Source organism: Staurois parvus, unplaced genomic scaffold (assembly GCF_062004578.1).
Source record: "Staurois parvus isolate SC_StPar_1 unplaced genomic scaffold, SC_StPar_1.0 ptg000373l, whole genome shotgun sequence".
Lineage (NCBI taxonomy): Eukaryota > Metazoa > Chordata > Amphibia > Anura > Ranidae > Staurois > Staurois parvus.
The window spans coordinates 82,097-97,183 of NW_028318169.1; the positions used below are offsets into that span (position 1 = coordinate 82,097).

General features: G+C 47.2%; 1 protein-coding gene across 2 annotated transcripts in view; it reads left to right on the forward strand.

Moving 5' to 3' along the window:
* Window positions 1-15,087, forward strand: part of SDK2 (sidekick cell adhesion molecule 2) — a 186,203-nt gene that overhangs the window by 66,024 nt on the left and 105,092 nt on the right. For both annotated transcript variants that reach the window (XM_089685363.1, XM_089685365.1), the window contains exons 10-13: window positions 4,848-5,039; window positions 12,494-12,615; window positions 14,441-14,550; window positions 14,644-14,794. In XM_089685363.1, coding sequence (XP_089541489.1) covers window positions 4,848-5,039; window positions 12,494-12,615; window positions 14,441-14,550; window positions 14,644-14,794 — 575 coding nt within the window. The remainder of the gene's footprint in view (window positions 1-4,847; window positions 5,040-12,493; window positions 12,616-14,440; window positions 14,551-14,643; window positions 14,795-15,087) is intronic.

Here is a 15,087-nt window from a genome sequence, read left to right on the forward strand (position 1 = left end):
TGGGAAAAAGCATAGGCAGATATCTTGTGGAGGAAAGAATAGAAATTGGACAAGGTTTTTAAACCCCCACCCCCCCTTACCACTGAACACTCACACTTACCCAAAACCCATACCATCCATCACATCCCCCGACTGAAGCCTTCCATGGTGTCCATTGACTAGTTGAACCAGTGAGCGAAGTTTCCTCATAGTACAGAGAAGCAAGTACACTAGGTCAAAATTTGTAGACACCTAACACCACATCTACAGTGTATGAGTTTGCTGGAAATCTCATTTCAAACCCATGGGCATCAATGTAGAATGGTCGCTCTTTATTTGCAGCTATAACATCCCCCTCTTCTCTGGGAAGACTTTCCACAAGATCTGTGGGAATTTGTGCCCATTTGTGAGGTCAGGTACTGGTGTTGAATGAGAAGTCTGGGCTCAGAACCAGCATTCCAGTTCATCCCAAAGGTGGTCAGGTGTCACGATATGCGGTCAGGTTCAGAGACCAGTTGCTACAGCAGTTGTAAGGCTTACCTGAAACCAGCAGGATAGGTACACCAGCGGATCCCCCTGGGAATGATGCAGGCTCACCTGAGGTGCGGGGTCTAAGTATTAACCGGTTTTCACCAGAGCTCCTAATGGTGGAGATGGATTGGGCTGCGTGTTAATACCAGGTCGCAGATCTCAGGATTACCCCACCAGGGAATGAGCAAGCTGGAAGCCAATAGCGGATCAAACAGTGTAGGGATCAAACAGAAGCAGAGTCAGTCACAAGCCAAGGGTCGGTCACGGATGGTAGTAGATTAGGATGAGGCAAAATCGTAGTCAGTAGCAAGCCAAAGGTCGGTAACGAAGATGTAGACAGCAGCAGGAACAATGAGCGGGATATTGGCTGGGAAGGCACAATAATCTGGCAAGGAGGAAGTGCATGGACATGGCTTTTATAGGAAGTTCATGGGAGGAGCAAGGAGTTCAGGGTTCAAGGCAAACAGGGCCAAGGCAGGATCATCCAATGAATTGTCAAGGGAGCTGTCCAGGATTCCAGGTGGCTCAGTGAGAAGAAACATTGCCTCTCACTGCAGAAGGCCCAGGCTCTGACATCAGGTTTCTAATGGATCTGGCTTTGTGCACAGTCATGTTGGAATTGAAAGGGACATTTCCAAGACTGTTGCCACAAGGCTGGAATTGCAGAGGAAGGCTAAAATCCTTCTAATCTAAAAAGATTTGTGAGGTCAGGTACTGATGTTGGATGAGAAGACCTGGCTCACCAGTGGCATTCCAATCCATCCCAAAGGTATTCAGTAGGATGAAGGTTGGGCTCTGTGTATGACACTCGAGTTCCTCCACAGCAAACTGGTCAAACCGTGTCTTTATGGAGCTGGCTTTGCACACAGGGGCACAGTCATGGTGGAACAGAAAAAAGTCTTCACCAAACTGTTACCACAAGGTTGAGGAGCTGTACATCCTAATCCAAAACCATGGCCATTAATATAGAGTTGCCCTACCTGTGCAGCTATGCCATCCTCCACTCTTCTGGGAAGACTTTCCACAAGATTGTGGAGGGTGTCCGTGTGAATTTACTCCATTTGTGATGGCAGGTACTGGTGTTGGATGATAAAACCTGGCTCACAATTCCGATTCACCCCAAAGGTGTTCAGTGGGGTTGAGGACAGGACTCTGCCGGACACTCAAGTTCCTCCAAACAAAACTGGTCAAACCATGTCTTTATGGAACTGGCTTTGTGCATAGAGGCACAGTCATGCTGGAACAGAAAAGAGTCTTCACAAAACCAATACCACAAGGTTGGATGAGCACTGTTGTCTTCAATATCATATTATGTAGTAACAGTAACCATCACTGGAGACACCTGAGCTCAATAATCTGGAGGAATGTCCACATGCAATGAACCATATAGTGTACCAGTTGGAGTGGGACGACCCTTTCTTGGACTATTAGATGTGTTCTCTACAAGCAGAATTACCATTAAAGGTGGAGTTTTTTTAGTCATGAGCCTGCAATGAAAGGAGTAATGTTAGATGGGAAGACCCAGCTCACCTGGCTTTCCAATTCCTCCCAAAGGTGCTCAGTAGGGGTGAGGTCAGGGCTCTGTGCAGGACACTTGAGTTCCTCCACATCAAATTTGACCATATTTTTATGGAGCTGGCTTTGTACACAGAACCACAGTCATGGAGGAACAGAAAAGGGTCTTCACCAAACTATTACCACAAGGTTGGAAGAATTGTCTACGTCTTTGAATGTTTATCAGTATTGCCTGATTTTATAGTTTTGAACTGGAATGTCCACCAAGCTCAGGTAGGCGTGATGTTCAGGTATCCACCAACCTTTGGTTATGTAGTGCAGGCCTTAAAATTTCCACTCGCCTGCTCACCAGTGGCGAGTGGAAATTATGGTGGGGGCGAGTGTGTCCCCCAGGGCCGTCTTGCTGAGCAGGCTCGGAGCTCTGACTGGATCTGTCATTGGCTCTGGGAGCCGTCAGACTGCTCAATAGCTGAGCGAAGTGAAAGCAAAGCAAGGAGTGTGTGCTGTGTTCTCTGCCTCCCCCTAGAGTGCAGTACCCGGCTCTGTGAGTGAATAATGAAGTACTGCAACTTTTTATAGGGGGGGGGGTGAGTATGTGTCTACCTAATTTCAGCTCACCCTGGTCACATGATCTTCTATGTCAGCCAGTGGTGGCTTCAGGGGAGAGGAGAGAGCACTTAACAGCGTGTGTGTGTATACATGTGTGTGTGTTTGTTTGTGTGTGTCTGTGTGTATGTACATATGTGTATCTGTACATGTGTCTGCATGTATGTACATGTATGTGTGTCTGTGTGTGTATGTACGTACATGTGTCTGTGTGTACATGTGTCTGTATGTACATGTGTCTGTGTGTATGTACATGTGTCTGTGCCTGTGTATTTCTGTGTATGTACATGTATCTGTGTGTATGCGTGTCTGTGTGTGTATACATGTGTGTATGTATGTGTGTGTATGTACATGTCTGTGTGTGTGTACAGGTGTCTCTGTTTGTGTGTATATGTACATGTATCTGTGTGTATGCGTGTCTGTACGTGCCTGTGTGTGTATACATGTGTATGTATGTGTGTGTGTGCATGTGTCTCTGTGTGTGTGTGTACATGTTTCTGTGTGTGTATGTACATGTCTGTGTGTGTGTACAGCTGTCTCTGTTTGTGTGTGTATGTACATGTATCTGTGTGTATGCGTGTCTGTACGTGCCTGTGTGTGTATACATGTGTATGTATGTGTGTGTCTACATGTGTCTCTGTGCGTGTGTGTACATGTTTCTGTGTGTATGTACATGTCTGTGTGTGTGTACAGGTGTCTCTGTCTGTGTGTTTGTTGGTGGCGAGTAACTCTTAAGGCCTGGCTAGTAGCTCAGGACTTGAAATTTTCCACCCTGATGTAGTATATATCCAACCCCAGACATGAAGCAGCCTGCACCACACGGTTGGAGGAGCACAATTGTCTGCAGTGTCTGGATGATGGAGTATTACCAGGACCCTTCGCTGGAAACACCTGAACTCCATAAATTGGAGAGGTGTCCACATAATTTAGGTAAGTTTGATAGTCAAGTGTTCACAAATTTTTGGATTTGTAGTTTACAGTATACAGGGACAAACCTGTGTGTGACAGGAGTCACTTTGGGTGGGGGGCCCATGAAACCCAGCTCCCTTTGGAGAGGTGGGGAGACCCCTGTCTCAGCTCCTCATATCCCTCTTATGTGTAAGTCACCCTGTGCCTGTTAGGGGTACAGGGTGATCTGTCCTCATATTGTGTAGACATGTCTAGGAGAAAGGCGGGGTGGGGGTTGTGGATTGTTTGGTGTTATGTGGTTGCATCCCACTGTTCTATTGTGTGTCTTGCTTGGGAGCAAACTATTATGGGATGTATGTGTTTGTGTATTGGCTTGGTGAGGGGGTGTCTCCAGCAGCCCTCCCTCCTGATGGGACTGTCTGTTGGTGTGCCTTTTGTTACTAAATGTAGATTGTCCCACCCTGTGTCATGTAGAGAGGGGGGATTGTTCCATATATCTTGTATCTGTGTTAAAATAAAAGAGTTCCATGTTCAGACAGGCTGGTGTCATCTGGTCTTGTATGGTCGGCTGTGGTGTCTGTTGTCGGTGTTTGGACGGGGAAGCGGAAGTCTAACGGAAGTACCCAAGTGCAGTCGGGGTCGGTTCTGTTACACTGTGTTATAAGGATTTTATAGTTTACCTTCTTTCTCTTTGGATGAATATTAATGAATTCAGTTGTCACTTGGAAGACCTCTGCTGAAATTGTCATGGTTCCTTGCAGGGGCGGACTAACCATTTGGAAACTTGGGCACTGCCCAAGGGCCTGGGATCAGTAGGGGGCCCCATGAGATGCCCCTGGTACCTTTTTCATAAGCTTTTTTGAGTTTGGGCAAGGACACAGGGGCCCCATGATCCCCTATTGCCCGGGGGCCCCATGAGTTGTCAGTCCACCCCTGTTCCTTGTATAGCCCAGTTGTACTAAACGATCATAAAAAGTCGTAATTCTCTTTTGTCTATTGACAGACTCAGGATTATTATGGAGCCATGGGTTATGTTGCCACCTACAGTGGGTACTAGGCAAAACTGTAGACCAGCCCTCAAAACCATGCTCAGTTTAGTTTCGTGTCCTTTGGCGGATGGAGAACCTCTCAGCTCTGCTGTGTTCAGGACTTTGTAGGATTTTCGCCGGCCAACAGCCGCTGGTAGATTCAAGATAAATCTTGCTAAACATAACATATGTCTGTGTTGCCTACATGACCGATCGGGTCCACCCCTCCAGTGGAAAGTGGCATGTCGGAAATGATAATTATGGTTTTTGTTTTTTTAGGATACAAGATCTCCTGGGAGGAGTTTAACCAGACCAATACCAGAGTGACGCATTACCTCCCCAACATCACCCTGGAGTACCGTGTGACCGGCCTCACCTCTCTCACCACCTACACCATCCAGGTGGCCGGGATGACTTCCAAGGGCCAGGGGGCCGTGGCCTCATCCACGATCTCCTCCGGAGTGCCTCCAGGTCAGTGTACCAAAGCAGGTCTCCTAAAAACAGTATCTAATTTTTGTGTGGTTACGGGAATGAAAGCCGATTGTCTGGTCTTCTTTATTGTATCTTTCCTCCATTCCCTCATCATATCACGACTCGACTACTGCAACTCCCTCCTCACTGGCCTGCCTCGCCGCTGGCTATCCCCGCTTCAGTCCATCCTGAATACGGCTGCCAGACTCATTCACCTTTCCAACCGCTCCATCTCCGCCACCCCCCTCTGCCAATCCCTCCACTGGCCTCCACTCAGTGTCCTCCACCCCCCTCTGCCAATCCCTCCACTGACCTCCACTCAGTGTCCTCCACCCCTCTCTGCCAATCCCTCCACTGGCCTCCACTCAGTGTCCTCCACCCCCCTCTGCCAATCCCTCCACTGACCTCCACTCAGTGTCCTCCACCCCTCTCTGCCAATCCCTCCACTGACCTCCACTCAGTGTCCTCCACCCCCCTCTGCCAATCCCTCCACTGGCCTCCACTCAGTGTCCTCCACCCCCCTCTGCCAATCCCTCCACTGGCTTCAGATTGCCCAACGGATCAAATTCTAAATCCTAACACTGACGTACAAAGCCGTCCACCATACTGCCCCGAATTACATCACTGACCTAACATCCAAGTACCACCCAACACGCACACTCCGCTCCTCACAAGACCTCCTTCTCTCTAGTTCCCTGGTCTCCTCCTCCCATGCCTCCAGGACTTCTCCAGGGTGTCACCCATCCTCTGGAACTCCCTACCCCAATCCATCAGACTATCACCTACTCTCTTCTCCTTTAGGCGCACCCTGAAAACCCAGCAGGGCCCTCGATCCCCTCATGTATCGCATTGTATTGGTATTGTTCTGTCACATGTTCTGTCCCCCTTTGTAATGTACAGCGCTGAGCCAACTATTGGCGCTTTATAAATACTGTATAATAATAATAATTACAGACACAAGGCAGCATCAGAAACATGACGGGGGGGGCAGATCTAAACCTTATACCTTGTGCCCTTTACTAAAGATATGCAAATGTTCTGATCAAATGCTTGCTTGCTAATTTTTGAGTCTGCACAGGGAAGACTTGCATTAAGTTTATGAATATGGAAGAGAACAGCGTCTTCTTTGAACTCTGAGGAGTCTGGTTATAAAAATAAATTGCAGTACAGATGTCACAGCATGTGCACAGCCATTGCAATGAATCCCCATAAAGTGTCTGTTTCTTTCCTATGATCATCAGCTCCATCTAGTGGCCATAATGTGGTATTTTCCCAGAAAAAACCTCAATAGGAAAAATACTGCATTATGGCCACAAAATTGAGCCGACTAGCATTGGAAATAAACTTAATAGACACATTATGGGGATATAAATAAATATATATGTATGATGTAACTAACAAACACATGAGCTCTGGAGCGCTATATCCAATGGGGAAGATAATGTACGCACACTCCGCTCCTCACAAGACCTCCTTCTCTCTAGTTCCCTGGTCTCCTCCTCCCATGCCCGCCTCCAGGACTTCTCCAGGGTATCACCCATCCTCTGGAACTCCCTGCCCCAACCCATCAGATTATCACCTACTCTCCTCTCCTTTAGGCACACCCTGAAACCCATCTCTTCAGGGAAGCCTACCCCGTCCCCTGCTAACTTGCCGACCTCCTCCACTCTTCCTACCACTCCATCCCCCACAGCTATCTCCTCCTGAGCCACCATCCCCTCCCTCCTAGATTGTAAGCTCCAAGGATCAGGGCCCTCGATCCCCTCATGTATCACATTGTATTGGAATTGTTCTGTCATGTTCTGTCCCCCTTTGTAATGTACAGCGCTGAGCGAACTATCGGCGCTTTATAAATACTGTATAATAATAATAATAATGTCTTGGTATTGACATTTAAGGGCAGCACAGTGGCTTAGTGGTTAGCACGTCTGCCGTTCAGTAATTGGGTCAAGGGATCGATTCCCGACCATGGTGCCTCCTGCATTGAGTTTGCATGTTCTCCCTGTGTTTGCGTGGGTTTCCTCCGGGTACTCCAGTTTCCTCCCACACTCCAAAGACATGCTGGTAGGTGAATTGGCTCCTGTCTAAATTGGCCCTTGTATGTGTATGTATGAATGTGAGTTAGGGACCTTAAATTGTATGCCCCTCGGGGGCGGGGACTGATGTGAATGTACAATATATGTGTAAAGTGCTGTGTAAATTGACAGCGCTATATAAGTACCTGTAATAAATAAAAATAAATGTGATGGTAGGGGGGCTTGTGGCCCTCATACTGAAAAGTTTGGAGACCCCCTGCACTCTTCAGTCCACTAGGTGGCAGCAGCGTTGTGGTGGGACCAAACCCTGGGGGGGAACAATGGGTCATGGGTTCGAATCCCGACCATGGTGCCTCCTGCATGGAGTTTGCATGTTCTCCCTGTGTTTGTGTGGGTTTCCTCCGGGTACTCCGGTTTCCTCCCACACTCCAAAGACATGCTGATAGGTTAATTGGCTCCTGTCTAAATTTTCCTAGTTTCATCCCTGGCTGTGCGGGATCTCCTGCATGGTGGGGGTTGGGGAAAGACCTGGCACCCTACCCTGTAAAAATAATTGCTGAGAGAGTTCATGGAAAAAGTTGCTTACGAGTGACAGTCCATGCAATCGCCAAGGGTCAGATATGACTGAATGGATAGATAGATTGACGTTTAAAGTGCAGAAGTGACACAAATATAATAAAAAAAGTTCAAAGTCCAATAAACATCATAAAGTGAATTCCGTGACTGCAGTGGCTGGAAAATGAATGTATATTGTATATGTATAACCAGAAAGCGCAATATATCGCGCATTTGAGTAAAGCAAACCACTCCTGGTCATCTGGATCTGAAAAGGTAACTGAGGGGATCATCTGGCACACATCAGCAGGACAGGTAATCAGCAGAATGTTACTCTCCAGGCTCCAGGAAAAACATCCAGTAATGGGGACCAGTCATAGGTATAGGTTGGGAAAAGTAGGCATCCACCTGTAGTCTACCCGGAGGCCAGGGAGCCATCTTGCCTATCTGAAAGTGCAGTGAGCCGGCGAGGAAGAATTCTGGCCTCCGGGTAGACTACAGGTGGATTCCTACTTTTCCCAACCTATACCTACAGTTGCAAGAAAAAGTATGTGAACCCCTTGGGATTACGTGGAGTTTTGCATGAATTGGGCATAAAATGTGCTCTGAACGTCATCTAAGTCACAACAATAGAAGAACACAGTCTGCTGAACATAATACTACACAAACATTAGATCTTGCCATGGTTTAATTGCACATGACATGTAAACGTTCATAGTGCAGGGAGGAAAAAGTATGTGAACCTTTGGACTTAATAACTGGTTGACCCTCCTTTGGCAGCAATAACCTCAACCAAACGTTTCCTGTAGTTGCAGATCAGACCTGCACATTGATCTGGAGTCATTTTGGACCACTCCTCTTCACAAAACTGTTTCAGTGTAGCAATATTCTTGGGATGTCTGGTGTGAATCGCTCTCTTAAGGTCATGCCACAGCATTTCAATGGGGTTGAGGTCAGGACTCTGACTGGGCCACTCCAGAAGGCGTATTCTGTGCTGTTGCAGCCATTGTTTTGTTGAATGACTTGTATGCTTTGGGTCATTGTCCTGTTGCATCACCCATCCTCTGCGGAGCTTCAGTTGGCGGACAGACGGTCGTACGTTTTCCTGCAAAATGTCTTGATAAACTCTGGAATTCATTTTCCCATCAATGACAACAATCCGTCCAGCCCTGAGGCAGCAAAGCAGCCCCAAACCATGATGCCCCCTCCGCCATGTTTCACAGTGGGGATGAGGTTTTGATGTTGGTGTGCTGTGCCTTTTTTTCTCCACACATAGTGTTGTGTGTTCTTCCCAAACAACTCAATCTTGGTTTCATCTGTCCACAGTATATTCTGCCAGTAGTGCTGTGGAACATCCAGGTGCTCTTTTGCAAACTTCAAACGTGCTGCAATCTTCTTTTTGGACAGCAATGGCTTCCTCCGTGGTGTCCTCCCATGTACTCCATTCTTGTTTCATGTTTTCCTTATTGTAGATGTGTCAACAAAAATGTTAGCATGTGCCAGAGATTTCTGTAGGTCTTTAGCTGACACTCTGGGATTCTTCTTTACCTCATGCAGCATTCTGGGCTGTGCTCTTGCAGTCATTTTTACAGGACGACCACGCCTAGGGAGAGTAGCAACAGTGCTAAACTTTCTCCATTTGTAGACAGTCTGTCTTATTGTGGACACATGAACATCAAGGCTTTTGGAGATACTTTTGTAACCCTTTCAAGCTTCATGCAAGTCAACAATTCTTGATGGTAGGTCTTCTGAGAGCTCTTTTCTGCGAGGCATGGTTCACATCAGACAGTGCTTCTTGAAAGCAGTAAACCCAAAACAGGTGTCAGCAACACATCCAATATCATCACACTGATTGGAGTCAAGGCTGGCTCACTCCTGGCTCCAATTAGCTCTGGGAGAAGTCATTAAGCTAGGGCTTACATGTTATGTGCAATTAAACCATGGCAACGTGGTTTACCTTTCCAGATCCAGATGACCACGAGTGGTTTGATTTACTCAATGCGCGATATATTGCGCTTTCTGGTTAGTGCAATATACATTCGTTTTCCAGCCACTGCAGTCACGGAATTCACTTTATGATGTTTATTGGACTTTTTGGAAATTTTTTATTATATTTGTGTCACTTCTGCACTTTAAACATTAATACCAAGACGTTATCTTCGCCATCGGATATAGCGCTCCACAGTTCATGTGTTTATGTTAGTTACATCATACATATATGTTGATATATTTATTTATTTACTCATCATTTATATAGCACCACATTTTGCGATTATTGGAAGGATTTGAGGTTTTAGCTTCATGCTAGCTGCTCACCACTTTTACCTAGCGATCGTTTAAACTTTTATAATTTTACATTATGGGGATAATCTGCGGCAACGGTGCGAATGTTGTATCATTTTGTAGTAAATTAAAAAAAAAATTATATAAAGTATGGTAGCCCACAGTAGCCAATCAGATCCTTAAATGATCCAACTTCATTATTCTGGATGCCAAGGAAAGGCACACGTAATAAATTGAACAATATCCTATTAAATACATGTCACACATGTTCACGAGCCCTTTTACACCCTACAGTCCCAGGACTGTTCATACACCAACAGAAATTAGCTACATACTTATTTTTGGCTTCTCCCCCAAATAGTTGCTAAATCTTGGAAGAGGCCCACAGTCCGCTTTCAGGAATCCAAAGTGCATATGAACTTGATGCTGGTTGATGAGATGTTGTTCCATATCCTGCATGGTTCACAAACTAAATTCCTAAAAATATGGGGAACCTTGGCTTACTACGCCTTTCCATCTTTGAACCCATCTGGCCTCAACTGCTTGTAGCCTACTCATTGGGTTCTGGTCCCGATCCCAAGGGGGACTTAGCCCATCGCACCCCCAGACCTCCTCCCCTGTTGACCCCGCCCCTTTCCTTTACCTATGGTTCCTGGATTCCCACCTTAATCTCTTATCCCCAGTTGGTTTTCTCCCCCTTTTCAGCAGTTTAAGCAGTCTCACCCTAATAAATGAAACCGCAAGGGCACAAGAGTAACAGCGGCCAGTCCCTTTAGATTATGGTGATAATGGGCAATGGGTTCCTGCAAGATCCTCGTAAAGGATCCGGGCCGATCACCTCAACATATGCAAAAGAAGATAGACAGGAGCGAGGGATCACATTAAAACATTGTATCAATTTATTTACAAAGTAACAAAACAAACTCGCATTCAGAAGACGGGTATCCAGCACAGAAGTGCACTTGGCTTGGTGAATGACTGAACTGTGTTGCACTTTGGGGAGGTGGGGGCAATGTGGTATGAGGGGGGGGTGTCCTCTTTATCAAGCCCGGCAAGGCTTGAGAAAGAGGAAACGCCCTCGAAACACATTGCTGTCCTCCTACATGATGCACAGTTCAGGTAGGGGACCATATGGCAGCAGCGGGTAACATTGCTTTGGGTCAGCAATGGGAGCGAGCTCTACCAACCAGCTTCAGCATGTCTCTCTTCCGCTCTTCCATCATTCACTGAGCCAAGTGCAGATTCATTTGTGCCGGCTACCAGTCATCTAAATGTGACTGCTATTGCTACTTTGTAAATCAGAGTCTGCACTCCTGTTTATCTTCTTCAGCATCTCTTGCCCACACCCTGCTGTCCCTGCTCAAAATTGGACTCATGGTCTCTATGAAGGTCAATGCCTTTTGGTCCTCAAAAGGCCTTCAGATGAGTCATGGGTTAAGTCCCCGTAAGTTGCTTTCATGTAGCACTACCCCGTAGGAGTTGCTAAAGATTTGGGTCCCCTTATAGTCCTGCATAGGCAGGCAACATGCATTTTCAATAGACTTACATTCAGAGTCAGTAAACAGTCCTTGAGCTTGGTTTTATCTTTTATTAAGGGGTGTTAAACGTGGATGGGGTAAGGGGGGTATGGGATGCCCAATGGAACTGCAAACCAAGGACAAACTCCGTAGAAACTATGTACAAGTATTTTCTCAGCAGAAACTCTCATTGGAGAGCTCTCCAGCCTCTCCTGATGTTCCATCCCAGACCCCGGATAATCCTCTTCTTAGCCGGCTGCTTGAGGGAATCCCTGGGCAAGGGAATCAAGTCCCTGGGCAAGTAGCTAATCAGGTTTCCCACTAAAGTACTTTTTGCCCCTTAGCTGGCGCAGGGGGTCTCTGTCCTGCAAACTGATTTAGGTAAGTGGTGGCCTTCCACTGGGCTGGCTCTTTTCCTGGCTGTACAGGTGGTCCTCTCTCTGGGGGCCAGTGAGGCTGAGTGATCCTGAGTGATTTCCAATTTCCTGCCTGTAGGTAGACCCCTTCCCATTGGGCCCCCTCCCAGGCTCCTGCATCTCATCTTTCCTCACATCATCCACCTGAACTCTCCTGCTACTGAGCAGGCTCATTCATACTTAAGGGCTGCTCTTGTCCCAAGCCAAGCCTCCTGCTTCGAGAATGACCAGAATCCTTTGAGTATGCAGACCAGCCCCTTCTCGCCCCCGCCCACTGCTTCTAGAATCTTCTCCAAGATTGTAGAGCAGGGGAAGGTATCAAAGAACTGATCTGCAGAGCCTGTCAACCCTGACCCAAATTTGACCCAGATGTCTATTGCCCCAGGCTGCTACTCAGCCTTTACAACTAATCACACATTATTTTTATCGGATATTTTAGCCCCCTGTGTGGGCGTATTTGTTATCCCTACATAATACCCAATAAAATGACAAACAGAAAAAGTTTAAAAATGGCTGACGGGTTACCTTTACGAGACACTTGTCATGAGGGAAGGATAAGTAGGTTGTCATTGCTGGTGTCATTTTGAAAATGCTGGGGGCCTGGCCGTCTTTGGCTCTAGTACTTTGACATTTCTCTCTTCCCGTAGAACTGCCTGGAGCGCCAACAAATGTCGCCATCAGCAACATCGGCCCTCGTTCTGTCACGCTACAGTTCCGGCCGGGGTATGATGGGAAGACCTCCATCTCCAGGTGGCAAGTGGAAGCCCAGGTGAGGGCGAGGGACTCTCCTCAGCCAAACCTTTGTAGTATATTATTGAATTAATTGAGTTTGGGGCAGTTCAATCAAACCTGTATAGTGCATTCTAATGACGTTGTTGTGTTGGCACCACAGAGGATCGGAACGTGCCTGGCTTCCATTTAGGGCAGGTGTGCCGAATCCCAACCCCAATGACGTCAGTAAGAGTCGAATCTTAGACAACAGTCTTGGCAATTTTTTAGGCTAATTGGCAAACAAATAGGATGGGGGTGGGGTGGTCTGTGCACTACCCTGGTGAACATGTACCAAAGCAAAATTGTTATTTTAAATTCTGTTTTATCATTTGTGTTAATAATGCCTACAGGGAATTTCTAAATTTCTTTAAATAACCTGTCTGGGGTGCCCTTAATGTGCCTGTGAAGTAATGCCTCTGTGAAATGTATACAGCCTACTACAGCAATACTGACATTTACAGAGGAAATGCTGTCTAAATTGCTGGTAAATGATAGTGCCCCATCATTGGTATCAGTGGGAGGAATAGTGCCCCATCATTGGTGTCAGTGGGAGGAATAGTGCCCCATCATTGGTATCAGTGGGAGGAATAGTGCCCCATCATTGGAATCAGTGGGAGGAATAGTGCCCCATCATTGGTGTCAGTGGGAGGAATAGTGCCCCATCATTGGTGTCAGTGGAGGAATAGTGCCCCATTATTGGTATCAGTGGGAGGAATAGTGCCCCATTATTGGTGTCAGTGAGAGGAATAGTGCCCCATCATTGGTATCAGTGGGAGGAATAGTGTCCCATCATTGGTGTCAGTGGCAGGAATAGTGCCCCATCATTGGTGTCAGTGAGAGGAATAGTGCCCCATCATTGGTGTCAGTGAGAGGAATAGTGCCCCATCATTGGTATCAGTGGGAGGAATAGTGCCCCATCATCGGTGCCAGTGGGAGGAATAGTGCCCCATCATTGGTATCAGTGGCAGGAATAGTGCCCCATCATTGGTGTCAGTGAGAGGAATAGTGCCCCATCATTGGTATCAGTGGGAGGAATAGTGCCCCATCATTGGTGTCAGTGGGAGGAATAGTGCCCCATCATTGGTATCAGTGGGAGGAATAGTACCCCATCATTGGTGTCAGTGGGAGGAATAGTGCCCCATCATTGGTATCAGTGGGAGGAATAGTGCCCCATCATCGGTGTCAGTGGGAGGAATAGTGCCCCATCATTGGTATCAGTGGCAGGAATAGTGCCCCATCATCGGTGTCAGTGAGAGGAATAGTGCCCCATCATTGGTGTCAGTGGGAGGAATAGTGCCCCATCATTGGTATCAGTGGGAGGAATAGTGCCCCATCATTGGTGTCAGTGAGAGGAATAGTGCCCCATCATTGGTGTCAGTGGGAGGAATAGTACCCCATCATTGGTGTCAGTGGGAGGAATAGTGCCCCATCATTGGTGTCAGTGGGAGGAATAGTGCCCCATCATTGGTGTCAGTGGGAGGAATAGTGCCCCATCATTGGTGTCAGTGGGAGGAATGTTGCTCCATCATTGGTGTCAGTGGAAGGAATAGTACCTCTTCATTGGTGTCAGTGGAAGGAATAGTACCTCTTCATTGGTGTCAGTGGGAGAAATTGTGTCTCACTGTATGTGGCAACAGGAGGAACAGAGAGCTAAGGACTGATTAAAGTCTAAGCAAAGGGATGCATGTGGTCTGCAGGCCAGAGTTTGGGGATCACTGGTCTAGAGAAACATTTCTTGTATGGAAGTATATTGTAGGTACAATTAGAACCGATGCCCGTCTGTGGGATTTCCCTCTCTGAGTATCTCTGTGCTTCTGGTTTAGGTCGGTACACAAGGGGAATCTGAAGACTGGGTCCTCATACATCAGTTGCCCAATGAGCCCAATGCCCGAGCCATGGTGGTCCCGACCCTAAACCCGTACACTTTTTACAGGTGGGTGAATTCCTTCGTCAATTAGAAACTTTCACGGCATGTCAATGATTTTGATGCAATCGGCCTTCCTAATGTAATTCTTCAATATTTCAGTTTTCGGATGAGACAAGTGAATATTGTGGGCACCAGTCCACCCAGTCTACCCTCCAGGAAGATACAGACTCTTCAGGCTCCTCCTGATATGTTCCCAGCAAATGTGACCCTCCGCACAGCCAGTCAGACCAGCCTGTGGGTGCGCTGGGTGGTAAGTAGCACTTCATGGTAGGGTTGCTAAAGTTGCATCTTCAGTCTTCCCAAAACGGATATTTTTAGCAGATCTCGAACAGTTGGGTCAACTGGACATCCAACATCTGCCCACTCTGAAGTCACAAGATGGAATGTTTGGCTTAGCCAAGTGCTGGTGGTCCCGTAACATAGAGGAGGGGGGGCACAGTTCTGGTAGATGTTGCAGCATGTTTCTTCTGAGGAGGGCCAGCTGATGGCCATGGCCGGGGCCACTGGGGCGGTATGCAGACCCCCCGATTGGTAGAAGTGGAA